The sequence below is a fragment of the Mirounga angustirostris genome, unplaced genomic scaffold (genome assembly GCF_029215605.1).
Source record: "Mirounga angustirostris isolate CCGP_5_RB_7025 unplaced genomic scaffold, mMirAng1.0.hap1 SCAF_17, whole genome shotgun sequence".
Lineage (NCBI taxonomy): Eukaryota > Metazoa > Chordata > Mammalia > Carnivora > Phocidae > Mirounga > Mirounga angustirostris.
Genome location: NW_026991725.1, coordinates 47996536 through 48024168, shown reverse-complemented (window position 1 = coordinate 48024168; position 27633 = coordinate 47996536). Strand labels below are relative to the sequence as shown.

At 56.4% G+C, this 27633-nt stretch overlaps 3 protein-coding genes across 15 annotated transcripts; 1 reads left to right on the top strand and 2 right to left on the bottom strand.

The window, feature by feature from the left end:
* Positions 1 to 403: 403 nt before the first annotated feature.
* ARHGEF15 (Rho guanine nucleotide exchange factor 15) lies at positions 404 to 21860 on the bottom strand. 9 transcript variants are annotated; one of them, XM_045889888.3, is made up of 19 exons: positions 21722 to 21860; positions 12534 to 12698; positions 11279 to 11378; positions 10937 to 11046; positions 8816 to 9468; positions 8190 to 8522; positions 7926 to 7980; positions 7108 to 7211; positions 6793 to 7004; positions 6512 to 6672; positions 6225 to 6377; positions 6005 to 6134; positions 4289 to 4363; positions 4090 to 4182; positions 3836 to 3996; positions 3587 to 3739; positions 3345 to 3427; positions 3129 to 3233; positions 404 to 2033 (listed from the first exon to the last, which is right to left on the bottom strand). In XM_045889888.3, exons 5-19 carry the CDS (start codon positions 9417 to 9419, stop codon positions 1882 to 1884), a joined length of 2574 nt encoding a protein of 857 aa, XP_045745844.1. In that variant the 5' UTR covers positions 9420 to 9468; positions 10937 to 11046; positions 11279 to 11378; positions 12534 to 12698; positions 21722 to 21860; the 3' UTR covers positions 404 to 1881. The 9 variants fall into 9 exon arrangements, with proteins under 9 accessions (XP_045745844.1, XP_045745842.1, XP_045745848.1 ...); XM_045889886.3 differs by lacking the exon at positions 10937 to 11046; XM_045889892.3 differs by lacking the exon at positions 10937 to 11046 and having other exon boundaries at positions 7108 to 7166.
* Positions 21861 to 22134: 274 nt separating this feature from the next.
* Positions 22135 to 25744, top strand: SLC25A35 (solute carrier family 25 member 35). Of its 2 annotated transcripts, XM_045889895.3 has the most exons (5): positions 22147 to 23106; positions 23921 to 23986; positions 24299 to 24451; positions 24814 to 24948; positions 25106 to 25744. In XM_045889895.3, the coding sequence occupies exons 1-5, from the start codon at positions 22732 to 22734 to the stop codon at positions 25277 to 25279; spliced, it is 903 nt and encodes a 300-aa protein (XP_045745851.1). In that variant the 5' UTR covers positions 22147 to 22731; the 3' UTR covers positions 25280 to 25744. The 2 variants fall into 2 exon arrangements, with proteins under 2 accessions (XP_064438900.1, XP_045745851.1); XM_064582830.1 differs by lacking the exon at positions 24299 to 24451 and having other exon boundaries at positions 22135 to 23106.
* A 93-nt stretch (positions 25745 to 25837) lies between these two features.
* RANGRF (RAN guanine nucleotide release factor) lies at positions 25838 to 27263 on the bottom strand. Of its 4 annotated transcripts, none has more exons than XM_064582832.1 (5): positions 26966 to 27263; positions 26761 to 26877; positions 26404 to 26539; positions 26215 to 26300; positions 25838 to 25977 (listed from the first exon to the last, which is right to left on the bottom strand). In XM_064582832.1, the coding sequence occupies exons 1-5, from the start codon at positions 27064 to 27066 to the stop codon at positions 25866 to 25868; spliced, it is 552 nt and encodes a 183-aa protein (XP_064438902.1). In that variant the 5' UTR covers positions 27067 to 27263; the 3' UTR covers positions 25838 to 25865. The 4 variants fall into 4 exon arrangements, with proteins under 4 accessions (XP_064438902.1, XP_064438901.1, XP_045745854.1 ...); XM_064582831.1 differs by having other exon boundaries at positions 26383 to 26539; positions 26966 to 27258; XM_045889898.3 differs by having other exon boundaries at positions 25838 to 25989; positions 26966 to 27250.
* Between the last annotated feature and the right edge of the window lie 370 nt (positions 27264 to 27633).

Below are 27633 nucleotides of genomic sequence, written 5' to 3'. Positions count from 1 at the left end.
AGATGGCACTCGATAAACAGGTGTAGAATTGAATTGCATTGAACAGAGATGATTGGCTGGTCAGTAAAGGACATTTACTGTTGCCTGACTGTCCTTTCGGTCCTTCTCGCTCGGAGCTTCGTCCCCTGCTGGAGCCCCAGCCATACCTGGCCCTGGCCCTGTCCTCCTCCCCCGCCCACAGGAACACGCTGCTCCAGCCTCTGCAGACGAACCACCACCTAGACCCCTGGATCCCTCGGGAACTAGGAATGGGCCAACACACTCGGGCCATGCTCCCGGTCTCCAAGCCCCAGTCCCAGCCCAACTGACCCTCGCTCTCAAAGAACCGCTTTCCAAGCAGCCCCACCACCTTACAAAGCCACATTTGGAAATTACTCTTCCTTTCAGCACGCACTCCCCTCAGTACAGGTCCACCAACATTTATTGAGGGTTTCTCATACGCCAGGCACTGTGTGAAGTCCTGGGTGGCCAAAGGCCAGTCCCTTTCTCCCTCCCGGCCTCCCAGAGTCCTTGCACCTCCCGTGGCTGGTGTGCAGTTTCTTTCCTGGGCCAGCTGCCACACGTGAGCTGAAGAGACAGTGTGACGGGCCCAGCTCAGGGAAGGCCTGGTGTCAGGCCTAGGCCCTCGGTCACCAGCAACTGTCTGCTCTGCTCCGGCTCCATCCCTCACCTCCTTCTGGTATCCCACCGGGCACTTTCTTCTCTGGAAGGGCACACACAGGGCCGCCGCACTGGCTCTTTGTTCCCTCTCCACTGGCTGGCCCAGTGTTGCCGCGGGAGGTCCAGGATGAAGCCCGGAAAGCCGGAGAGGCTCCCCGGCCGGCCTGCTATCCACAGCTCCTGTTTCTTCCCCCAAACCTGGGGCGCAGAGCCAGTGTGAAGCCCGAAGCTGAGGCCGGATGAATGACCGGTTACAGTTCAGGTTGGAGGCCAAGGTTGGGGCAAGGAAGCTTCAGGGGGCTTCAGGCCATGGCCACTGGCCATCTTTAGTCCCTCGGGCTCCTCTACCAGGCTGTCTGGCTGATCCCCAGCATCACCCTCCGGCTGCCATGGACCCCTGGCCCAGAACTCAGGCTTCTCATCCCCCACTCTGGCCTCTGGCTGCCAAGCCACACCCAACACATCATGTCCGCTGGAGCTCAGACCTCCTGTCTTCTTGGAGAGAATAATAGGAAAAGCAGGGGGTGAGGGAAGAAATGGAGTGCTCAGTCACCCGGGAGGGGGCAGGACCACACACACAGCACGTTCAGCAGGACCCCCTTCCCTGATACATGCAGAGACCTAGGGACACACGCACCGATTCTCTGAGACACACACTCTGGATTCTTCTAGAAGAGAGGAAGGGGCTTGAGAGGGCAGAGAAGGCACCCCAGGAACGGAATCTAGCGCTTCCCACACTCAAAAGGCAGGAGGGTCATTGCTATAGAACCAAGGGGGGCCCCACGGGTCTCTGGGGCCCAGACCACCATCTTCTGTGGCTGGATGTCCCTGCTCACTGCGGTTGGCTCTTTTATCCTGGGACTTTATCTCCAGTGCAGCCCTTTTTAGAACTTTATTGACCTAGCTTCTTAGTCTTCCTTGGCTGTGAACGGAGCAGGGATACTCATTGGCCAGCGGCTCAGCCAGCTCAGCACCCATTGGCTGCCCTGCACCAGGCCTCTGTCTCTGGCCACCCACTCAAGCCATCCTCATTCTCCTTCGCGGGGGAGGGCTGGGGGGGGGGGGGGGGGGCTCCGACGGCCTTGTTCTCATTGGCTGCCTTCTCCTGAAGCTCGGTCCCTATTGGTTGCCGGTAGAGGTAGCGGTCCCACTGACAGCGAATCCAATGGATGGATGAGCTTTGTCCTCTCCGCGCTGAGCTGCCCGATGTCCCAGCCTGCGCTAGGGTGGGGGGGCACTGGGGGAGCCTGAAGAGGGCCCAACAGCCTCGAGGAGCCTCTGGTGCTGGCGAAGGTGCCTCCTCCTTTCGTGTTCCCCTGTGACTTCACACACCAGCTGGACCGGGAAGGCCCCAGGAAACCCCTTCAGCCAGCCTGGGAAAGAGAGACAGGAGCCCAAGTGGAACCAAGGCAGGGGAGAGGTCAGGAAGAAAAGGAGGTCCCACAGGTCTAATGCCCGAGGGTCCCAGTGAGTGTGGGGATTAGTGGAGAAGCCTGGAGCGTCAGGAGAAACGACATTAGAGGCGGAGGCCACAGCAGCAACAGAGGATGGGCGTCCCTCCTCTCCAGCCCTGCAATGGCCACTCATCTCACTCAGAGGGAGAGCCGGAGTTCTTACGGGAACCTAGGAGGACCCCCATGGTCTGGTCCCCGTTACCTCTGTGACCTCATCTGCCCCTCTCCCCTTCTTTCACGCCCTCTACTGCACTGGCTTCCTTACCATTCTTCAAACACACTGGCCACAGGGCCTTTGCACTGACTCCTGTCTGGGCTCTCCGACACTCTTCCCCCAGACACCACGTGCCTAAGTTCTTCACCTCTATCACGTCACTGCTCACACGGTGGCTCCTCATTGAGGGGCACCTCGACCTCCCGATTTTTTTTTAAAAAAGATTTTATTTATTTATTTATTATTTGAGAGAGAGAGGGTGAGAGACAGAGAGCACGAGACGGGAGAGGATCAGAGGGAGAAGCAGACCCCCCGTTGAGCAGGGAGCCTGATGCGGGACTCGATCCAGGGACTCCAGGATCATGACCTGAGCCGAAGGCAGTCGCTTAACCAACTGAGCCACCCAGGCGCCCTCGACCTCCCGATTTTAAGTTGTAATCCTACCTAACCCTGGGACTCCTGACCTCCTTGATTCTGTTCCACTTCTGTTTGCCCACAGCACTTACAACCCGCAGACACGTTGTAGCATTTATTATTTTTTTTAAAGTAATCTCTGCACCCAAAGTGGGACTCGAACTCATGACCCTGAGATCAAGAGTCGGCTGCTCCAGTCAGGCGCCCCCCTATCATTTACTTATTTATATCTTGTTAATTCTTTATTATTTCTCCTCCACTGGATCGTGCGTTCCAGCAGGGCAGGAATCTCTGTGTGTTTTGTTCACAAGGCCTAGGATGGCAAGCAGCCTCTCGGAGGTGCTTAATAAAAATTCACTGAATGAATAACTACAAGAATCTCTCACCTTCGGGGCTTTTGTGTGGGTGCTTGGGGGGAGCCCTGGACTCCAGACTTCGTCCCTCCGTCCTGGCCAGTGCAGAAGGCTCTGAACACAGTTCCTGGGAACAGTCTGGTTGGGGGTGAGTGACATGCGGTGGGATCAAGACTCTTTGTAGCTTCTCCCCCATCTGCCCCTGAAGCCTCGCATTTCCTTCCCTCCTCCCCTCTGGGGGACACTCACCACAGTCCTCATAGACGGTATCCGGGGAGCAGGGAAGGGGGCCGGGGGTCGGGAAGGCTCCCAGCCAGCGTTGCATGTCTGATCTGGTGGGGACAGAGGGAGGGGTCATGTTTGAACCAGGAGGGCCTTCTGAGGGACAGACAAGGGCTACCGAGGAGGAAGATTGAGGAGGAGGAGGGTGCTGGGCTCTAAGAAGCCGAGTGAGGGTCCCAGGGGTGTTTTCTGAAGGAGACACAACTCACAGGGATGAAGCTTGCAGGAGTCGGTGGGTGGGGCGGCCCTGGTGGTTGCTGAGAAGGGAGAGGCGGAAAGTGGGGGGTCCGGATGGGTCTGGAACCTGCTGGGCCTGGACCAGGGAGCGATGGGCATAGTCCAGAACTTGTAGCCGCTGCCCGCTGCCCAGGGAAGAGGCAGTTCAGAGGGAGGACAGGGATCCAGCTGGACCCCTCCTCCCTACCCCAGCCTGGGCGCCCTCCCTCCCTGGGACCCACCTCTTGGGCTGAGTGATGAGCAACAGGTCACTGAAGAGCAGCAAACAGAGGGGGGTGAAGCGGGGGCGCGAGGTGAAGAGCACACCCCCCCTCCGGCACCCTAACTCGGTCAGCTCCCCCTGCAACTCCAGGCGCCGGGACCAGGACACCAGGGGCAGGGCCTGTGAGGGAGCAGGGGGAGGTTCCGGCTTGTTGCAGCTTGGAGGGGGCAGGGGCGGGGGAAGGGAAGGTGGGGGCCAGGACAGGGGGCCAACCTTGACTTTGTGAAAGCGCAGCCTCTGGGTGAGCCGGATCAGCTCCTCGGTCTGCTTCATGCGCCCCACCTCAGCGCTGCAACGCTCAATGATCTGGGGTCAGGGGAGCCGTGTCACCCACCCCTACTCCCTTGCACCCCTACCGCCCAGGCCCTTTCCCTCCCCCCCACCCCAGCACCACAGCATCCCTCCTGCCCACCTTGCTGACAGCACCCAGGGCTTTCTGCGCATTCTCCTGGCGGCTGGACCCCTCCTCCGTCTGGCGCAGAATATTCTGGGGACAAGGAGGGGCCTCAGTTAAGAGGATCCCACCTGGCTTGACAACATGCTTAGTCTGGGTTCACAGGGCTGGGGGACCAACTTCAACGAGGCAGAGAGACCTCACCACTCACTGTCTCCACAACCCTGAGCACCTCAAGTTACCTCCCTGAGCCTCAGTTTTCCCCATCTGTCAAATGGAGATAATACCCACCTAGCATACCAACAGCACTGTCGTGAGGATTCAATGGGGTAAGTAGACATAAAGTGCTCCGCATAGTCCTTGGTACGTGGTAAATGCAAATAAGAGGGTTGCTATTGTTTTAACCATTATCATCCACAACTCTTAGCGCGAACAATATAGCAGAGCGGTTAAGAGTGCCCGGATTCACATTTTGCCTCTCTCAATTATTATCCGCATGACTTGGGGCAAGTTACATATCCTCTCCGTGCCTCGGTTTCCCCATCTATAAAGTGGGGCCAATAATAGTTCCTACCCACAGTTGTTGGCAAGGTTCGACAGGTACAAAGCACTTAGGACCATGCCGAGGACGGGGCACTCAGTAGCCCTTTAGCTGCTATGATTAGTGTTATGATTATTAGGTTGTCTACACTGGGGATGCATGAAGCTGAATAGGATATGAAAATGCTGATAATCTAGGGGCGCCTGGGTGGCTCAGTCATTAAGCGTCTGCCTTCAGCTCAGGTCATGATCCCAGGGTCCTGGGATCGAGCCCCTCATCGGGCTCCCTGCTCCGTGGGAAGCCTGCTTCTCCCTCTCCCACTCCCCCTGCTCTCACTATCTCTCTCTCTGTCAAATAAAATATTAAAAAAAAAAAAAAGAAAAGAAAATGCTGATAATCTAGATGGGCACTCCTCACACTGAGTCACCCGCATCGGGTCACCTGGTTTAGGGAGAAGTTTCTACTTTGCCACAGAAGAGTCTTTCTCAGCCTGATCCCACCCCCATTCCCCACTCTGCCTATCAGTCCGCCAAGGAGCCTTTTTAGACACATTTTCCCTAAGTGTCCTACCCACCATGACATTTTAATAGCACAGATATGGGCGCCTGGGTGGCTCAGTCGTTAAGCGTCTGCCTTCGGCTCAGGTCATGATCCCAGGGTCCTGGGATCGAGTCCTACATCGGGCTCCCTGCTCGGCGGGAAGCCTGCTTCTCCCTCTCCCACTCCCCCTGCTTGTGTTCCTGCTCTCGCTATCTCTCTCTCTGTCAAATAAATAAATAAAATCTTTAAAAAAAAAAAATAGCACAGATATGCTGCGTGTCTATCTGTGAGCCCTCTGGAGTACTCCCAAAGAACTAATTTTTGCCTCTTTGTGAGTGACATCACCCCCACCGGGAAGGCACTCAGTGGGGGAGCCCAAAGACCACTCCCCACATTCCCCCTGAGATTGAAGGAGAGGAGGGGACCTGCCCAAGGTCACTCAGCCAGGTCGTGGCAGAGCTAAGTCTAGAACTCGTGTCTCTAGCCAGGGGGCGCTTTCGACTGCTCCCTGAGACGTCTGCTTAGCTCCAGGTAGGCTTGGAGTGAGAAGCAGGGGCAGGAGGCCCCCGGGAGGAGGCCGGGCGTTCCCCAACAGGACGGGGCGGGGGCAGAGGGGCAGAGGACACCCCCCGCCCCCCGCCCAGCACAGGCACCTGCAGCAGCATGCGGAGCCGGGTGATGCGCTGAAAAGGCAACAGCAAGAAGGACGGCAGGGGCAGCCGCTCGCACTTTGGGAGGCTCTGGAGGCGCCGCAGCTCCGCCGAGAAGCGCACGTTCGTGTCCCTGCGGAAGCCGTCCACCTCGAGGCCCTGGACCCCAACCCTGCTCCCCAGCTTCCTCCCCGACGCGCGGCCCCGCCTCCCGCACACTCACATAAGGCGGCTGTAAGTCTCCTCCTGGTATTGCTGGTTCCGCACATAATCCACGTACACCGAGAAGGGCCCCACGGCGTGGTCGTGCACCACGTCACACAGGTCGCTGATGTGGGGGGAAGAGCGCACGCGGGACAGGAGCGCCCCTAGAAACCTGAAGAGGGGGGCGGAGAGCCAGGTCTCCCAGGTGTTCCCGCGAAGAGCTGGGTGCTAACTGGGCGCGAGGAAGGGAAGACCTGGGACAAGCAGGAAGCTAAGGGTGTGCTGCGAGGACAGGGCCCCACTGACCGCTCGCTGACTCCCTGAACTCGCTGCACATTAGAAAAGAGGGTGTGGTGGTCCCGGGGGGTCAGCGTGTCCCGGAGAGCCTGGCTCAGCACAAAGGTGTCGGTCAGCAGCCGCAGGGAGCGCAGGTAGGAGGCCTCGGATGTCACCACCTCGAACAGGCTCTGAGGAGGAAGAGCTGGGCCGTAGTGGAAAGCCCAGCTCCCCGACCGGCGCAGAACCCAGGTCCCACCCCCCTCGCCTGCGCCAGCCCTGCCCGACCCCGCCCCCCCCTGCACGCCCACCTCCTGCATGCGCCTCTCCTGGGGGCTTAGCGTGTCCAGGAGGCCACTGGCTCGCACGGCCGGAAGCTCCTGCCACAGTGTGTTGCGAGGCCCAGGGGGCCGTGTGAAGGTGGGAGCTTCACCGGGATTTGTGGGGGAGGGACACCCATCCTCGCTGACACCCCAGAGCTCCTCGGACAGCACGGCTGCTCGATAGTTCTGGTACAGGGGCTCTGGGGGGCAGACGGAGCACATCAGGGAAGGCCAGCGCCCCAGGACCGTTCCCCTGGGGCTTGCTGGTCACAGCAGGGACCCCCCACGTCCAGAGGCCCTCACCATCCTGCAGGGGCAGCTCCCAGTTCTGCTCCTTCAGCTCCTCCAGCCCCTCCTTGTCCCTGTGGAAAGGGATGGAGTGCCCCAGAGCCACCACTGTGATGCACCTGGGCGGGGGGGGGGGGGGGTTTGCTATTCACACGCTAGTATAAAGGAGTGCACAACCCGGAGGCAGGCTGTATGCGGGGACCCTGACCAAAGCACACAGACAAAATGACTCAGGCGCCTGCTCCTGGGTGGGCCCCGTCCACTGCTGTGATCTCAAGCCTCACGGACGGACGAGCCATTGTCTGCGATGCCCTGTTTGTGCCTCGGGGATACTCGGCGCGATCAAGCCCAAGCTCGCTCCTCCCTCTCTGTCCCACTCAACCACGCTACACACCCAGGAAAATTCACACCAGCAATAAGCGAATGGGCCCGCCCTCGCTCCGCTAGGGGTGCTGAATCTATAATGATTGACAAGCCCAGATGACACAGAAGAGGTGTTCCCTGTGCCAAATGGATTTGTGGACAGCGGCTACAGAGGGAGGCTCGAGCTGCGGGAAGTCAAAGGGAGCACCTGCCGTTCGCCGGGCTCTTTACCAAGATCACACTCAACAGCTCGGTGAGGGAGTTGGCGTGCTTACCCCCACCCACAGATGAGGACACTGAGACCCGGAAAGCCGAAGTGACTTGTCTAAGGTCACACAGCTGGCAAGGGACAGAGCTGCCTGTCTCTGGAGCCCTAGACGTTCTTCACCCTACATTCGGGAAGGCGGGGTTGAGCTGGGCTGATGCTTCGTCTGCTGTGGGGTAGGAGTAAGGGTCTGGGGCTTTGGTACCTGCCCTCCATTGTTGCCGGAGGAGTGTTCTGAGGAGCTTCATCAGGATTGTCCCCTGGAGAGAGATTGCCCAGAATGAAGAGAACAGACCCCCAGGATCCCCAGCCCAGGACTCCTGACTCCAGCCCCAGTAGAGACGCCTACTGATGGAGGAACCCAAAGCCCCCAGGGCCTGTTGGGGGTGGTAGTCTGTTGGCTTTTAGTCCTCTCTACCTCCACCCCTCCCCTTCCCAGCCCAGAAGCCCGATCCCCCAAGCCTGGTACCTGCTTGGATTCCATCTTCGGAGGGAGGATCAAGATCTGGCTGTGGGGGTTCCCCAGAGATGATGGGGTCCTGCCTGACCCAAGTTGGTTTGGGGGCTTTCAGGGGTGGCAGGAGTTTGCGCTCGGCTGTGGAGCGGTAGGACGTAAGGACCACTGGGGGGAGACTGATGCTTGGAGGGCTGGGGCGGGAGCGGGAGGCCCTCAGTGGGGAGGCGTGGCAGAAAACCCTGGGGCCATCCTCATAGCCCCCCACAGGCACCCAGCGGAGCTCGAGGCCAGGCCGGCCTATGTGGCAGACACAGGGGCAGCAAGGAGGGCAGGCGAGGGCAGCATCTGTGGGAGACACGGGTGTCCTAAGGAGGAGGCCCCTGGGGCCTGGCCCCACCCTGCCCAGGCCCCCTCCCTCCCCTGAACCCTTCCAGCAGGGGGACATGGCAGTCCAGCCCCAAGCATCTATCTCCTCCGCCTGCCTGTCTTCAGACCCCAACAAATAGGGAAACCAGATTTTCCAAACATGAAGTCCATTTTTAAGAACGTAGCCTCTGAAAACACCCAGTCTTAAAGCACTGAGAACCAAGAAGATGAGCGAGATGGAGCCCACCCCCGGGGCTTCACGACGCACTTACCCGGAGTGCCGTTCTCCTGGGACCCACTCCCAGCAAGGTTGCCCTGTGGAGCCTCTCTCTCCCCGTTCACATCCACTGCCCCTTGGGGACTCGGCTCCAGGGCCTCCGCAGCCTGGACCCTGCTTTCAGTCCCCCATTCAAACCTGCCAGCCAGTCTCCTCACAGTGCCTGGGGCCGAGGCAGAACCACCCTGGTCAGGGACCCCAGGCGTGGGGAGCAGGGGCAGAGTGTGTGACCCGGAAGGTTTGGGTGGGGGGACTGGAGACCGGGCAGCAGGTTCTGGGGAGACGGAGCGCCTGGACGCGGGACTGGGGGTGCTGGAAGGCGAGTCTGGGGAAGTCTGGGAGTCCAGGCTGGCTTTAGAAGCTGATGGAGGCAGGAGGGCAGGGGGCTTGAGGGAGGAGGCAGGGGGGTCCCAGTGGATGGGGGCGCACATTGGGGTTGGTGCATCATTGGAGGTGAGGGCAGGTTCTTGTGGAGAAGAGCCGTTGTGGTGGGGCCCTGGGGACTGGGCAGCCCGGGGGCGAGAAGGGGGGCGGGGGCGGATGATCCGAGGGGGTTTCTGGGTAGGAGGTGTTGCTGCAGGAAGAGACTGGGCTGACATCTCCCTCTGGGCTCTTCAAAGGAGTGGGGCACTCTGCTGGAGTCATCCCCTGAGGAAGAGGGAGGGAGAAAGAGACCCTTAGTGCCCCCCAGCCCCGTGGGTAGACTGAGGCCTCTGAGCAGAAACTGTCGGCCAGCAAAAGGGGCAGGATGGCAGGGCCAGGAGGGAAGCCTGCTGCCCTCCCTCGGCTTCTTTCTCATCTCCACTGTCTCCCGTCCTCACCGCTCACCCCTCCTCGCCTCCCGGCCTGCATTTCTGTCTTTCGGCTTCTGCTGCCAGAGTCAGGCCAGAGCAGACCGTGAGCGGGGCTGGGGGGCGCCCAGCTGGAGACCCAGGTTGGGGGGGGCGGGGGAAGGGGAACTGGAAATGTAAGGGACACCGGGCTTGCCCTGGGCCAGATGCGTCTAGCTGCTGAGCTCTGTGTGCGCGCGCGTGCGTTTGCCTTTTGCAGGGCTGCAGGGAGAGGCGCTGAGAGCGCAGCGCTCTGAGCAGACAGGCGCGGGCGAGCGGAGGCTGCTGGGCGGGTGCGGCGGGCGCGGTGGGGGGCGCGGGGGCGCCGTCTGCGGGGGGGGGGGGGCGCCTGGGCCGCCGTGTGCGCAGGCGCGCCGCGCGAGCCTGGAGCCGCGAGGGATGCATCACTATTTCCCTGCTCCAGCCGGCCCTCCGCCCCCCATTTCCCAGTTCCTCTCTCCGGACTCTCCCTTTCCGGATTATTTTTAGTCTCCTTTTCCTGCCCTGAAGATTCCTGGAGCCTTTGACCCCAAGAGACCAGGAGGCCCCGGGCATGGTCGGTCCTGTCCCGTCTCCATCCCTGCCTGCCACCCACCCCCCCACCTCCAGTCTGGTCCGAGAGGCCCCAGGGGCGGCCTGGGTCCCGCCAGGAGGCCTGGTGGGTGGTCGGGAGACCAGCCTGAAGGTGAGGACCAGTGGGGCCGGGACACCCGCATCTGGGCTTCACCTCCTCCTGCGGGCAGGCGGCGGCGATCCTGAGCAGGCTGCGGGGCCAGGGCGGTGCCCCCAAACTCCGTACAGGAGTCGGCAGGAGACTCAGAGCCCTGCAGGCCCCAGACTGGGTTCTGGAGAAATGATGCCGGGTGGGGGCTGGGGGCGGTAGACTGCGAGTCTTAGAGCTCAATGGCCTCTGTGTTCTGGCAGGAAGTTCCTTAGGTGGCCTGGCCTGTGGCCTCACTCGCCCCCCCCCCCCCCCGCCGGCTCCTCCCCAGCCTTGCCCCCCCCAGGGATCCCTCCCTCCCACCCCCAGGTACTTGCGTTTACTTCCTTTCCCGCCACCCACTCGGGCCTCTCGCAGGGACCCAGGTGCTCGGCCCCACGCACTCACCCTTCAGTCCTCTCCCCTCTGTCACCTCCCAGAGCTGAGTGAGTAGGGGCAGGAAACGGGAATCGGGATCCTCCTCCCAACCGGACACCCCCCCCCCCAAACCACACCGCACTCCACATGCGCACACTAGGGCTCTGGAAGATGTGAGGGACCCAGGATCCCAAGGGAAAGGCCGAACCTCAGGCCCCGAGCATGGACTGCGCTGTATGCACACGTTCTGTTCACATTGCTGTGTAGACTGGGGTCTCGGGCGAGCTGCAGTGACCACGGGGCAGCAGGAGCACAGGGCTGGGGTGGCAGAAGGACCCCGGCGTCTAGACACCTCTCTGTCAGCTGCGGGATGGTGTGTGTGTCCCCCCACGGCGTGTCTGACCCGCTGTCCCGCACCTCACACCATAGCCTGTCCCTTTAGCTGCTAACCTGTCCCCCTGGGTGCGAGCCAGTCCATTATTTCACACCAAGGCACCCTCCTCCGGGATTCTGCCCCCCCTAACTCTGCGATAGTGCCCCCTGAACTTACCTTTATCTTTCTGGAAACAGTTTCTACTTTCAGCGGGTCCTGCCCACCCCTTGGAGCGAGGAGTGCGGGGCCAGGTCTCCGAATGTCTGTTCCTGTGTTTCTGGGGCGGGAACCGAGGGCCCAGATTGAGATCTCCACAGAGGAAGCCAGTTCCTCAGCCCCACCCAGCCATTGTGTCAGGCGTGTGTGCATGTGTGTTTGTGGGGGGGAGGGAAGCAGGGGGAGAGGGCCTGGGACCGGGACGGAGATCTGAGACCCAGCTCCTCCAGGTGGGCACGTGACATTTGTTGGGACCCCGGCCTGCTCCCGGTTCTCAGTCCCCCTCTCTCTGGGTCCCAGCCCCTGACTCTCCCTCTCCCATTGGGAGGCTTTGATGTCCATTCAAGATGGATAGTCAGCACCCCTGGGGCTGGGTGGGCAGGGGGCCCTCTCACCCCTAATTTGCTCTGTGCTTGAGGAGCTGAGTCCCCAGCGCTGGGGCTGTGCCATAAAAGCAACTAAGGGGGTGAAACGAGCCACACCCCAGCCTGGATGCAGGTTAGTGGGAGGAAGATACAGGGCAGTTTTGAAATCCAGGAGCCTCTGCCCACGCCCAGGTGCCACTCTTTCTAGATCTTCAGGTGCGCGCGCACTCACACACACACACCCGAACAAGACACTGGAAAGAAAAGTCAGAAAACTGGGATAGAAATGTTTGAACCCCTTTCTCCTCCAAGCGAAAGGCAAAATTTTCCCAATGACCAACCTTGCACTTCCAGGTCTACCCTCTGCCCCACTCTCTGCTCACAAGGGCCTTTGCCCTGGCTGCCCGCGCCGCCTGGAAGTCCACCTCCCGGACGTCCCCATCAGGGAGTCCTTCGCCTCTCCAAGCCCCTGCTCAGAGACCACCTTCTCGTGAGACCTGTCCCACCACTGGAAAATTGCCGGCCACAGCCCCACACCTCATTCCAGCCCCGTCTTCTTTCCCATGGCAATCATTCATCATAACATACCGAAATGTTAGGGCGCCTGGGTGGCTCAGTCGGTTAAGTGTCTGACTCTTGGTTTCAACTCGAGTGGTGATCATGATCTCAGGGTCGTGATCTCAGGTTCATGGGATTGAGGCCCCATATAGGGGCTCTGCGCTCAGTGGGGAATCTGCTTCTCTCCCTCTCCCTCTGCCCTTACCGCCCCCCCCCCCCGCCGCCCGCTCTCTCTCTCACTCTCTTTCTCAAATGAGTAAAGAAATCTTTTTAAAAAATACCAAAATGCTTACTATTAAACTGATAAATTATGTTTATAGTTCATTAAGTTTTCACGGAAGCTTCTGGGATGCCTGGGTGGCTCAGTCGGTTAAGCGTCTGCCTTGGGCTCAGGTCATGATTCCAGGGTCTTGGGATCGAGTCCTGCATCAGGCTCCTTGCTTGTGCACTTTCTCCCTCTGACAAAAAAAAAAAAAAGGGTAAGCATCCTGGTGGCAGGATCTTTATGTTTTGTTCACTGATGTATCCTAAAGTTCTGGAACAGGGTCAGGCATATAATAGGTGCTTAATATTTTAGAAACTGAACCAAATTGAACTGAATTCCCCCCATAGCCCACTAATTCCCTGACTCTCCTTCCCTACAGACCATTTCCACAACTCTCTTGATCCCACTGGTTTCCCATCACACACACACACACACACACACACACATACACACCAGGACCAGAAACCCACCCTCCCAGCCCTCACCTCTAGATGCTTTTGGGCTTTCAGAGAGAGGAAATCTCTCCAAGAGTACCTCACAGACCCACTCAAGAAAGCTAGATACACATATGTAGCCGAACGAATCCTGTTTTGTTTTGAAATGGGAATATCTTATTCATTTTGATACTTATAAAAATAACATTAGGGGCGCCTGGGTGGCTCAGTCAGTTGAGCTTCTGCCTTTGGCCCACGTCATGATTCCGGGGTCCTGGGATCAAGCCCCGTGTCAGGCTCCCTGTTCAGTGGAGAGCCTGCTTCTCCCTCTCCCTCCGACCCTTACCCCTGCTCGTGCTCTCTTTGTCTCTCAAAAAAATAATCTTTTTTATTTTTTTAAAGATTTTATTTATTTATTTGACAGAGAGAGACACAATGAGAGAGGGAACACAAGCAGGGGGAGAGGGAGAGGCAGAAGCAGGCTTCCCGCGGAGCAGGGAGCCTGACATGGGGCTCGATCCCAGGATCCTGGGATCATGGGATCATGACCCGAGCCAAAGGCAGACGCTTAACAACCGAGCCACCCAGGAGCCCCACAAATAATCTTTAAAAAAAAATAACAATAAAAAAGATAACCCAAGAAGCACTTGGCTGGCTCAATCAGTAGAGCCTGTGACTCTTGAACTTGGGGTGGTGAGTTCAAGTCCCACATTGGGTGTAGAGATTACTTTAAAAACTTAAAAAAAAAAAAAAAGATATCTCCAAAGTGCTGGTTATTAGCTGCAAACATGAGTGGCATTTGGCCCTGCATGAACCTCCGCAGGCAGCAGAGGACCGGGGTGAACTGGACCACCCTGGGCTCCCTGTCTTTCCCTTTTCCTCTCTCTGTCCCGACAGACCCACCTGGAGGCTTCTCATCTACCTGACTGTTGCTGAGACGTGCCCCCACTCCCAAAGGCAGGACAGCATGTTTTGGGGGAATGGAAGCTCCCTGGAACTACACTCCGAATGTTCTAACGTTCCCGACAAAGGGGTTCTACTGGGCCCACTGCTCAAAGCAACCGCAAAGACCAAAATCTCGACTTCCCAGAGCTATAACAATCACCATCTGTTTATTTATATGTATGCCCCATCTCATTCCAAAAGGAAACTGAGCTCTGAAAATCAGATCACGCGATATACACCAGATTATTTTCACACCACGTATTGTATTGTACAAATACTTTTGCAAAGGTAGCAGGGTTTTGAGTGTAGTCAGTCTCCCACCACCCTCGTGAGGCAAAGGCTTTCTATGTTTCCATATTCCAAAGGTATTGGCAGAGTTTCAAGTCTGTATTCTGCCACCTTCTCCTCGCGTTGCCTTACGACCATTGGTCATGTTCCTTCATGGTCTTTGTCACTACACCTTTCCCTGGACTATAATATCACATCACCTAGGTTTTACCATCTTGGTGAGAGCAGTAACAGTCTTCTAGAAAAGGCTTCCCCCCCGCCCCCCAGCCCTCCCCACTGTATCTAGTTCCAGTGGGACAACCAACCACTGCAACCTCCTCGCGGCCATGGTTTGGTCCAATCGCGGGACCCCATTCCTCTGGCCACAGCGACAGGCCCAGGAATACACAAGTCACCCCAGCCAAGACAGCCTCCTTCCCTGGGCCCCTGGGAAAGAGCCGCTTTCTCTTTCCTCCAAGGTCACAAAGCAGGAACAATGTAAGTCCAGAGCAATCAGACTTGGCCCCCTTCCACCCCCTGCAATGGAGGAAACTAGTCAATAGTGGGAGAAAATGAGCCCCATACTCAAGGGAAGCAGAGCCAAGGGACGGAGGGGGCCTGACAACTCATGGGAGTCCTTTGGACGGCCCCTTTCCTGAGCCACTGAATTCCCTTTTGTGCTTAGGCTAGTTTGGAGCTGGGTTTCTGTCAGTTATTGCTGAAAGAATGTTGATGATTACAACCCGTTCCTTCATGCAAGAATTATGGGTAGCTTTCAGGTTTTGCCATTACGATGAATGCTCCAATGAACATCTTTTTTTTTTTTGGTCCAAAACAAAACAAAACGCTTTCGGTTTGAAATATGATTAACAAAGTAATCAAGGAGATGGGATCGGTTTTGATACTGCTTGAAAAATTTTTTCCGGAAGAATGCGAGAGCCCTCGGGTCTTATCTCCCAGCTCTTTACCTCCACATCAGGCAGCCGTGACTATTCCTTGAAAATCAGGTAGGGGCTTGGCCAGGCCAAGAGACAAGACATGGGTGCCTATCTGGGAAGACCACAGAAGCACAGCTATAGTGAAGAAGAAAGTGGGCCCATCTGGAGAACAGTGAAGGGAAATCTTAGGGGTGCCTGGGTGGCTCAGTTGGTTAAGCATCCAACTCTTGATTTTGGCTCAGGTCATGACCTCAGGGTCCTGGGATCGAGCCCCGCGTTTGACTCCCCATTGAGTGTGGATGCTGCTTAAGATTCTGTCTTTCCCTCTCCCTTCCCCTTGCTTGTGTTCGCTCTCTCTCTCAAATAAATAATTTTTTTTTAAAGGGAATCTTAGCTTTTTGAAATGGAAAGAGGGATATGAGGCTAGAGGAATGAGATGCCACGTGGTGGGCAACCAGATAGGGCAGAACAGGCACTGAAGTTTTCTGAGCCGGGATGGGGAAGTGGATAGCAATAGTTTTAACTCACTCACCCCTCTTCTGGTACCTGGTTTTCCCCCCCTCCCATCACTCTAGTCCAGATGGCCCATTCTGGGGGTGGTGCACGGCCAGAAGCAGCCGGTCAACACACTCTGTCTCCCCTAGCCGCCGAGGTTGGTTTGGGGGTGAGCGTGTGACACAAGCAGGGCCAAAGCCTAATCCAAGCAGGACTTGGGGCTCAACTCGTTGAAGAAGGGACTTGACTCTTGCTGGCAGATTATTTCCAAAGATGACTGCCACAATGCCTCCCATCCCAAATGCCACTCCTCCTGCATTGGGCTCCCTGCTCGGTGGGGAGTCTGCTTCTCTCTCTCCCTCTGTTCCTCCCCCCTGCTCGTTCTCTCTCTCTCTCAAATAAAAAAAATCTTAAAAAAAAAAAAAAGACCATCGACCTATAAGTATAATACAAAATGACAAAATTTCTAGAAGAAAGTAAAGGACCTAAGCTAGGTGACCTTGGGTTTGGCAATATGTTTTTAGATACAACACCAAAAGCATGGTCCATGAAAGGAAAACAATTGACGTTAAACTTTATTATAATTTAAAACTTCTGCTCTGCGAAAGACACTGTAGGAAAACGGAAAGACAAGTCATAGGCTAGGAGTAAACATTTGCAAGACATGTATCTGGTAAAGGGCGATTATCCAAGGTACACAAATAGCTCTTAAGCTCAACAAACAAAAAAACCCAATTTAAAAATGGGTAAAAGATCCGACACCTCACTAAATAAGATATACAATAGTGTAAATTTCCAGCTTGAAGATGAATGAGTTCTGAGGATCTAATGTATAGAATGGCAACTATAATTAACCATAATATTGAAAATTGTTAAGAGGGTAGATCTTAAAAGTTATCATCACACACACCCACACACACACACACACACAAGGTCATTATATGAGGGGATGGAGGTGTTAATCTTATTGTGGTGATCATTTCACAATATATACATGTACCAAATCATCAAGTTGTATACCTTAAACCTACATATGTTATATGTCAATAACATTTCAATAAAGCTGGGGGAGGAGATAAACAGATGGCAAAAAGCATATGAAAAGATGCTTGGCAGGACGCCTGGGTGGCTCAGTCAGTTAAGCATCTCCCTTTGGTTCAGGTCATGATCCCAGGGTTCTGGAATTGAGTCCCACATCCGCATCGGGCTCCTTGCTCAGCGGGGAGCCTGCTTCTCCCTCTGCCTGTCACTCCCCCTGCTCGTGCTCTCTCGCTCACTTGCTCTCTCTCTCTCTCTGACAAATAAAATCTTGCGAAAAGAAAAGATGCTTGGCATCATTTGTCATTAGGAAATTACAAATTAAAACAAAAGGAGAGACCACTACACACCCATTAGAATGGCTAAAACCTAAAACACTCACCCTACCAAATGCTGATAAGCTTGTAGAACAACAACTTGCATTCATTGCTGGTGGGACCGCAAAACGGTACAGCCACTCTGGGAGAGAGTTTGGCGGTTTCTTGCAAAGCTAAACATGGTCTTACCATTTGATGTGGCAATAGTACTCGTAAGTATTAACTCAGCTGATTTGAAAACCTATGTCTATATAAAAACCTGCACACAAATATCTAGAGCAGCTTTATTTATCATCAGCAAGCACTGGAAGCAACCAACTTGTCCTTCAATACATGAATGGATAAACAGACTGGGGCACATCCACAAAGTGGAAAGTTATGCAGTGACAAAAAGACATGGATGAAGCTTAAATGCACATTGCTAAGTGAAAGAAGCCAGTCTGAAAAGGCCACATACCTATAGGATATTCTAGAAAGGCAAAAATAGAGAGTGAGTAGAAAGATGAGATGTTGCCAGGGCGGGTGGAAGAGGTAAAATACAGGGGATTTTTTTTTTAGAATGGTGAGACTATTCTGTATCATACTGTCCTGCATTTGTCAAAACCCTTACAGCTTTACAGCACAGCCAGTGAACCTTAATTTTGTGCAGGTTTTAAAAAATCATTTAGGGGGCACCTGGGTGGCTCAGTCGTTAAGCGTCTGCCTTGGGCTCAGGTCATGATCCTGGAGTCCCGGGATCGAGTCCCGCATCAGGCTCCCTGCTCAGCGGGGAGCCTGCTTCTCCCTCTGCCTCTCTCTCTCTCTCTCTCTGTCTCTCATGAATAAATGGATAAAATAAAATCTTTTTAAAAAAATCATTTAGGATGGCGGGGTTTCGGCTCAGGTCATGATCTCAAAAGTTGTGGGATCGAGCCCCACGTCAGGCTCTGCGCTCAGTGGGGAATCTGCTTGAGGTTCTCTCCCTCTGCTCCTCCCCCCCTTCTCTCTCTCTCTAATAAATAAATAAATCTTTTTTTAAAAAGTTTAAAAAAAATCCCTTAGGAAGCCAAGGTCTCCCAGGAAGGAAGGCAGAATGTAACCGAATCTTATGATACAACTTTACCAAAGAGGGTGGGCCGGGTTCGGGGGGAGGTGCTGACCTACGTAACTTCAGAAATGAGTGGACTCTCTAAGATGACAGGCAAAAGGAAACTGCAGTTAAGCGTCGTACTGGAGTCGATCAGGTGGATTCCCATGGGGTTATGGGTTCACAGTTCTGAGAAGTCCTACACATGTACACTGGAATTGAACAATTAAGTAAGTGGATGGTGATAAGAGGCGTCAGGTTGCTCACTGTTGGAGTGAGAGTTCACAGAGAGGCACAGAGAGGAGGTTAAAATGATTCACGTAGCAATGGATTAGAGCTGGGGACATCAGTCTGAACTCATGTTCAGCTTAATGAAGATACAGATGGTTACACACAGAAATACACACATGGGGGGCGCCTGGGTGGCTCAGTCGTTAAGCGTCTGCCTTCGGCTCAGGTCATGATCCCAGGATCCTGGGATCGAGCCCCGCATCAGGCTCTCCGCTCTGCGGGAGGCCTGCTTCTCCCTCTCCCACTCCCCCTGCTTGTGTCCCCTCTCTCTCTGTCTCGCTCTGTCAAATACATAAATAAGATCTTTTAAAAAATTTAAAAAAAAATAAGAAATACACACATGGGTTACTATACACACATATATTTACTTGCTCTCCCAGCTAAGAGGGTCTCAAAACAATGATACCCCAATCCCAATGGCAACAAGCACGTCCAGTGCCCGGATTTTGGTTTTTTCCTTTTTTTCTTTTTCTTTTGAAGATTTTTTTTTTTTTTAAGCAATCTCTACAACCAGTGTGGGGCCCAGATTTTGGTTTCTAATACCATTCTTTAATAAAAGGAACTAGAGATTCTTGGAGAAATGGCTGATTCTAGCACTGGGGCAGGGGATATACAAAAGAGCCTGGAGCATCTTGTTTTGCCAGAAAATAGGGAAACCTTTAAAAAAAATGTCTTCATTAAAAAAATTTTTTTGATGGCGAAATACATGAAGCAAGTAAAAGAGCTCCCAGGGCTAAAGCTAGAACACTCGGGGCAACAAAATAAAGTGTGTGTGTGTATATACTTATATATATATATATACTTTATATATACATATAATTTACATATATATATATATATACACACACACCACCCAGGTGCCCCCAAAATAAAGTATATTGAATTACAACCCAAAATATAAAATAAAAATCCATGAGTCCATACTGATAGGAATCAATAGTTGAATAAGCAAATAAATGAGGGAGACAAACTTCCCATGAAGAATTCCAAGTAAGTTGTGTAGATACTTCTCCCTCAAGGAGGCGGAGTCTAACTCTCCATTCCCTAAGTGTGGGCTGAGCATAGTGACTTCCTTCCAAAGAGGAGGGTATGGGGGGCGCCTGGGTGGCTTGATTCGGCACACATCTGACTCTTGGTTTTGGCTCAGGTCATGATCTCAGGGTCATGAGATGGAGTTCCCCCCATCTTTGGGCTCTGTGCTCAGTGGGGAGTCTGCTTGAGATTCTCTCTCTCGCTCTCCCTTGGACCCTCCCCCCCTCAAATAAATAAATCTTTAAAATACTACTTTAAAAGTAGTCTGTCCGGGCACTTGGGTGACTCAGTTGGGCGTCTGCCTTCTTCTCAGATCATGGAATCGAGCCCCATATCAGGCTGCCTGCTCACTGGGGAACTTGCTTCTTCCTCTTCCTCTGCCTGCCGCTCTGCCTACTCGTGATCTGTCAAATAAATAAAATCCTTAAAAAAAATAAAAAATAAATAAAAGTAGTCTATCTTTAGGACATCTAGATATTAAAGCTAAAAGGCTTAAGCCAGGGCGCCTGAGTGGCTCAGTCATTGGGCATCTGCCTTCGGCTCAGGTCATGATCCCAGGGTCCTGGGATGAGCCCCGCAGCCGGCTCCCTGCTCGGCGGGGGGCCGGCGGGGGGCTGCTTCTCCCTCTCCCGCTTCCCTTGCTTGTGTTCCCTCTCTTGCTGTCTCTGTCAAATAAATGAAATTAAAAGAAGAAAAAAAAAAAAGGCTTAAGCCAGGGGTAAGCAGCTGACTCTTGATTTCAGCTCAAGATCCCGGGGTCCTGGGATGGAACCCCGCGTGGGGCTCCCGGCTCAGCGGGGAGTCTGCTTCTCCCTCTCCCTCTCCCCCTCCCCCCACTTGTGCTCTTCCAATGTTTCCAAAACCTAAGCACACACCATAATAACCTGGTGGGTTTGTTAAAACAGTCTTTCACCTCCTGTTTACCTCCTGATTCAGGAAGGCTGGGACAAGGCTAGAGAATTTGCATTTCTTCCCCAGGTACTCATGGTGGGGCTGGTGCCGCTCCAGGGACCACACTTTGAGAACAACTGCTGTAAACTCTAGGATTACACCTGGGTGGCTCAGTCGGTTAAGCGTCTGCCTTCAGCTCAGGTCATGATCCCAGGGTCCTGGGATCGAGTCCCGCATCGGTCTCCCTGCTCCGCGGGGAGCCTGCTTCTCCCTCTGCCTCTCTCTCTATCTCTCATGAATAAATAAATAAAATCTTAAAAAAAAAAAAGGATTAAAATACTGATTAAGTGTCATCCCATCCACCGGGTGGAGAAATCTGGGAGCATCCACTGGAAATTTTCAGGGGACTCTTTCAGAACCCCTCTTGAGAATCCGGGAGAAGCCCCATTGTCTGCTCTACTTTACCGTCCACCCCTCCTGTCTCCGTAATGCTCAATGAGGTAGCAGCAGGAGGAAGGCGAGAGAGAGATGACTCAGACCCAGTCCCTGGGGGGGCGCGGGGGGGGGGCATCCAAGAACTCCCAGGATAGTGAAAGGAGTCAGAGAGTAAACGATTGCTGATTAAAATGAGAAATGTGGGTAACTGCTTGAGGAGCAAAGCAAGATGGAGATGGCTGAAAGTGGAGAACTTGAGAAAGCTTCAAGGGTCGGGAGAGATAAAGCTCAAGGTGAGGAATGATCTGGGAATCACCAAAAGAATGGGGAAGGGCCATTCCCAGCAGTGGGAACAGGATACACGAGGGCACAAGGGTCTGGCAGCTCTTGACTTTTCCGGAACCCTGATAACTGGGCACTTGGTAGGAGTCCAACACTTTCCCTCAGGTAAGTGCAATAGGTAGCTAGCATTCCATTGACAAAGGAAGCTCTGAAACGTTAAGTAACTTGCCCAAGTTCATCCAGCTGGTAAGCAAGTAAACACACCCTGGAGCTCCAAAGGCGCTCTGAGTCTAAATCTGGAGGCTGCCTCACACGCAGGCAGGCAGCCTCTGCCTCCTCCTCCCCCCCCCACCCCCGCCCCAACTGACATCCCCCATCCTGCTTTCTTTCTCCAAGCCTTCTTTCTCCTTCAACCCCTTCCCGGGGTTGCTAGCTTCCCCAGTCTGTCTTCTCAGTTCTCCCGTGATTAACCGTTACCAGGCTCATGAGCAAAGACAGCAGTCCAGACTCGCAGACGCTCTCCCACCACTAGCTGAAGTGGAAAGCTAAGCCCGGGGATCCACCTCCCTGCCTCGCCCCGTCCGCCCTTCGCCTCTGGATTGCCGCGAGGATCAAGAGCTCAGGGCTGTGGCTGAACTCCCACGCCATCCTTCGGGGCCCGCAGCAGCCACACCCCGGCGCTGGGACCTACGAATCCTGCCCCCAGCCTCAGGAGATCCGTCCGGTCCAGCAGGTGTGTTTCCTCCGCACCTGCGGGCGGGCGGAGCCGCAGCTTCCGGGCTCACCTGGCGCCAGGGCCCGCGGGGGAGCGGATCTGCTGTTTGGCAGTCCCCGTGCGCCGCGAAGCCGGACAGGGGGTGAAGGAAGGGGCGCCCTCCGCCCGCACCGGGAGCAGCGCCAACCCGGCTCCTTCCACCTTCCGGTAGGGGACTGCGACCCCCGCTCTCCGTCCCGTAGCTCCGGGCCCAAGCTCTCCTCCCCGCGAGAGATACAAGCTCCGCTCCCGGGGCGCCCCTCCCCGAGCCCCGAGTCTGGGGCGCTGGCGCCGGCGCGCGGAGAGTTAATTCCAACCGCCCTCCCGCGGATTCCGGGGGCCGGGTCGCCGAGAGCACCTCCCATTGGCCGCGGAGCCGGCTCGGCGCTGATTGGCTGGGGCTGCGGGCTCCGGCTCGCCTCGGCTCCCGATTGGGCGCCGCGCTCAGGTGGCTGGAGTGTGGCGGTCCGGCCTCCGCAGGCTGCCCGGGGCGAAGCTGCTGCGGGCTTCGGCGGGCAGCTGCCTGGGACGCTCATCCCTGGCCGGAGTTCCGACTTCCTTCCCCGAGACAGACGCCACCGATCTTCTCCCGGATCCTCTTCCTCCGTAACCCGCTGCTTTTCTTTTTCCTTCCTCCCGGCTCCCATCTCCCGAAGCCGCGCTTCCCTCCCCTGCTCCGGGGCCCCGGAGCCGACCATCCCCATCATCCACCTGCCATCCTCCTGGCTTCTTGCCCCTCCTTGACCTCAGATCCCGTGACCGACAGAGCCCTGGCATAACCTTCTCACCAGACTCTCCTAAACTTCTTTTCCTTCTCTCTTTGCCAGCTCCTGACTCCCAAATTCCAGCTAACCCTTGACCTCTTGACCTCTGACCCTAATACTCTCGACTCTCTCTAATATTCTCAGACCTCTAAATTCCTATCTCCTGCAGCGGGGGAGACTGCTGACACGGAGGCCTCCCCCTGAGTTCTGACTCCGTTTCTGAAGCTTGTTTTTACTTTCTTACTCCTTGGCCACTTCCTGTTACTGCTACCCCACCATGGACTTCTTGATGAGTGGCCTGGCAGCCTGCGGGGCCTGTTTGTTCACCAACCCCCTGGAAGTGGTAAAGACCAGGATGCAGTTGCAGGGAGAACTGCAGGCCCCCGGCACCTACCAGCGGCACTACCGAAACGTCTTCCATGCCTTCATCACCATCGGCAAGGTGGATGGCCCAGCTGCCCTGCAGAAGGGACTGGCCCCTGCTCTCTTATACCAGTTCCTGATGAATGGCATCCGCCTGGGCACCTACGGGCTGGCTGAGGCTGGGGGCTACCTGCACACGGCTGAGGGCAGCCTCAGCCAACCCCGCAGCGCTGCGACTGGGGCCCTGGCTGGGGTCATGGGAGCCTACTTGGGGAGCCCCATCTACATGGTGAGAAGAAGGGTCTTGCCTGGGGTCTTCAAGCAGACCCTTGGTGTAGGGTGGGGCCTGGGCCTTCACATCTGACACTGAGATTGGAAGTAGGTTCGTGTCGGGGACGATGCGGAGTTTGAGTGCCATACATCAGTGGGTGTAGGGTTCAGGAAAAGTCCTGGGCACCACAAAATTAGAATCCTCCTTTGAGTTTTCCGGAATAGGTGAAGGGTCAATAGCCTGAGGCCCAGAGAAGGGAAGTGACCAGCTCAAGGTCACACAGCTGCTTGTTGCTAGGACTAGCTCCTGCTTAGGGCTCCTCCTGGAAGACACTGGGAGGCAGGCAGTTCTAGAAGAGAGGCAGTCTGGTCTCACTGCCAGGGTGCGACATTCAGGGACAATGACCCCTCCAGAGGCAACAACCTGCCCCAGGGTTGGATGGGGAGCCTGGTCATGGTGTTGGCTGGAGATCCAGTGTGGGAATAGGAGCTGATATGAGAGGCTGGACAGCCAAGTGTTGCCTAACGGGAACGCTCTTAGGAAATGTTGCCATTCTCTAACCTCTGCATCCCCCACCCAACCCCCAAAGGAAGGAGGATGTAGGGGGGCTGGGGGGTGTCTTGCAGTGCTAGGAGATCCATCCCCTGGGACTGGAGCCAAGGGACACAGAGTCTCATGACCAATGTGTTAATGGGAACAACAATAATTATCAGATTAAGAGGATAGTCCTTGCTGAACACCCTAGAGGAAGTATGACGGGGTCAAGCGTTTGGGTCTCTGAGGTGGGAGGCGGGCCACTGGGCCATAGGCTGTGATACTTTCTTGTTCCCAGGTGAAGACCCACCTACAGGCCCAGGCGGCCTCAGAAATTGCCGTCGGGCACCAGTATAAGCATCAGGTGAGGGTGTCCCAACCTGCTGGGGTCCCTGCCCCTTCTTTCCCATTGCCCCCACCACCTCCCCACCCCAGCTCTCTGCCTGCCCCCGACAGCTGCAACCCAGCCCAAAGATCCAGCCCCACCCTGCCCCTATTCTGGAGCAGTGAGGAAGGGAGCAATGGCGGGTGGTAGACACATTCCGATTCTAAGTCCACACGGGACCAGTTGCCCAGACGTGGGTGCCCGTGAAGGACCCATCCTTGGCAGTGTGAGGTGGCAGACCCCTGATGCTGGGGGGACTGAAGCCCACCCCCATGGTCTTCCCCCTACCAGGGCATGTTTCAGGCGCTAAGCGAGATTGGCCAGAAACATGGTCTGGTGGGGTTGTGGCGCGGGGCCCTGGGCGGCCTGCCCCGAGTTATCATCGGTTCCTCCACCCAGCTGTGCACCTTCTCATCCACCAAGGACTTCATCACTCAGTGGGAGGTACTGCCCCTGGGGGAAGGGGTGGGGCCCCCCTGGGACTGCGGGCAGGGGGCGGGCAAGCTGAAGGGGGCCCCAGAGGGGACAGTGCTCGTGGTCCATGTCAGGGAATGGCAGGAGGGCTTGGGGTTTGCTGCCTCTACACCCTCCCCACTTGTCCTCTTGTCACTTCCTCCCAGATGGTGCATCTGAGTCCTTGAGCATCCCGCCCTTCCGACTTCACAGTGTTCCCATGCCGTGTCCTAACTGGTGGCATGGAAGCTCCCTGAGTTACCAGCCCTCTACTCTCTCCCTGGGGGCAGGGCCCGTCCTTTCCTAGGGGTCGAATGACTGGCTGACAAACCTCTTCCTCCCTCCACCCTTAGATATTTCCTCCCCAGAGCTGGAAGGTGGCTCTGGTGGCTGCCATGGTGAGCGGCATTGCGGTGGTCCTGGCCATGACGCCCTTCGATGTGGTCAGCACGAGGCTCTACAACCAGCCCACCGACGCTCGGGGCAAGGTAAGGGAAGGTTCTGGAAGGCAGGCCAGGCGGCGGGTGCCAGCGAATGGTGGGCGCAGGTGGGACCGCCTGAAGTGCAGCCCGCTGAGATGAGGCCGCTGGTGGGCTCTGACGAACGCCTTCCCTGTGCTCTCCCTCCCTCTCAACCTGCTCTCAGGGCCTCATGTACCGGGGGATGCTGGACGCTCTGCTGCAGACTGCTCGGACAGAGGGCATTTTTGGCATGTACAAGGGCATAGGGGCCTCCTACTTCCGCCTCGGCCCCCACACCATCCTTTCCCTCTTCTTCTGGGACCGGTTACGTACCCTGTACTGCACGTACGCCAAATGACCACGGCCATTCCTTCACACACCCCCGGCTCAGCACTCCTTGGACACTTCTGCCTCCACTCCTATGCCCTGGTGACTTCTGCCCAGGCGACCTTTTGTCCCTCCAAGGGGGACCACCAACTCCACTCCCCGTCTGTTTGCTCAGGGCTGAATCACTACAAGGGACAGTCTCCCTCCCTTCCTTGGGTGTCACTTTTAAACCTTCCCTTTTAATCCGTCCTCCTGGACACTTCACACGCACACACACACACACACACGCACGCACACACCCCCTCAGGGCTGAACCAGTCACTCCAAAGTATTCCCCTCCTTTTATTTGGACAGCCGTGGGTCCCTTCTGATCCTATGCGCCAACTTTGAACTCCCCACTCCAAGACCAAAGGGAACTGGGGGGACCCAGGTATCTTGTTAGATGCAAAGGCACAGAGATATTATCTTGGTTATAAAGCAAGTTTATTTCTGCAGACAGGAGGTGTCTTATGTTTATGCACAGGGGAGGAGTTAGGGGCATATATCCAACCCTTTGTTCCCCTTGAAGAACGGGGTCCCCATGCGCTTGAGCAGCTTCACGCAGTGTTTCAGCATCTTTACCGGGGACCAAAGATGTTGGGGTCGTGAAGGGTCAGACTGGTCACCAGCTGTTCAAAGTCACCCAGGCTCCAGGGCGGAAGTGACAGATTTTCAGGACCAAGAGGTAACCTATTGTCAGGGCTTGGGGGTGGGGGGAACAGATGGAGAGAGAATATCATCCAGGACGCGGGTGGGCAAGTTCCCACTTCCTGTGCCCCGTAGGACCTGAGTATCTGTGACCCCAAACCTCTGGCCCTCTCCCTCTTCCTTGGAGGACCCCACCAGCCAGTCTCCCGGCTCTGCCCCTCCCAGCAGATCCTCCTGGGGACCCAGTCACGAGCCACGCGTCCTTTCTGTCCTCCTTACGGGGGATCATTGAAGGTGAGCAGGAGATCAGTCTGGTACCGGGGCAGCCTCAGCAAAGCCTGGTGCACAGTCACATCCTTTGCTACCTAAAGGGATCAGAGTCGAGATGCTTACCGGACCGGCCACTCCCTTCAGCCCTCCAGGAATCTCACACTCCCCTGCCCTCACCTGCTGGTTTTCTTTAGCTACCTGCTGCTTGCCAGAGAGGACCCAGGCTTCTTGACAGAAGCTCCTCAGAGCCAGGTTCTCCAAAGGGAGGGGCGGCACACTGTCCACTTGCATGGCCCTAGCCCCCTGCACCCCGCCCACGTCCTCAAAGTGGTACCTAGAGTAGGGGGAGCGGGGTCAGGGAGGGACGTCTCTGACTCCCCCAAGCCCCCCGCCCCCCAGCATCTTTGAGGCCCTTAAGCTTCGTTCACTTCCGGTGATGAGGTGTTGCCCTGGGAGTTCTCATCGCACCGATCAACCTTCCAGCCGCGGGCCCCGCCCACCTCCTCGGCTCCGGCCCTCCCATTGGCCAGCCGCGCGGGCGGCCGCCTCCCTCACCGCGCAGCCTCCTCGCCCTGCACGTGGGCCTGCAGCTCCAGAAGTTCCACGACCAGGCTCTGGTCCGTCACGCGGTGGCAGAAAACTTCCTGATTGTCCGGGACCGGCCGGAGGTCGCTGGAGAGAGGCGAGGCCGACCCCGGCTGAGCCCCGCTTCTGCCCGCATCCCACCCGGCCGGCCCGCGGCGCGCCCGCGCCTTCTCACCTCACGTCAAGGGCCCCGGGAGGGAGAGTGGCGGAGAAGGCGCCCCCGAACAGCGGGTAGTGTCGCGTGGGCTCCATGGGCCTGGCACTAGGTGCGGGCATTAGAGAGATGTAGAAGAAACCCACGTGTGCCGCGCGGCATCACCTCCGCCGTCTCCGGTCCACCTTAGCTCCCGCCCCTTTAGGCCTGGGCCCCGCCCTGCGGCCGCGCTGGCCAATCGGCGCCTGCGCCGTGGGGGCGGTGCCCCGCGGGGCGGCTCCCGGAAGCCCGGCTCTCCCGGGCGGCGGGGCGGGGCTTGGGGGTCGGCTGCGAGCTCAGCCCCCGGGCCTGGGGTTTGTGACGCCCTCTCGCCCGCTAGGTCGCGCCCACCCCCCCGCCCAGTCTCCTCTCTTTCAAGGGGCCGCATCTTCTAACACTGTCTCCTGAGACCCTCCTTGGGGGCCCTTGCTCGCGCAAAGGACCGACGCCTAGGTGGGGTCCCCTGAGTCCGGGGAGAATAGTTGGAGGGTCTTGCAGCTCCCTCCTTGGGGCGTCTTGATGGCAGCGAGCTGCAAACCAGACCGCTAATTCCCGGATGCGGGGAATTAGGGGAACAGTGGGGCCCGGTGTGGGGCCCCGGTTAGGATTCAGGCCTCTTCGCCTTCCTGCATGCGAGACCCAACCCGGGG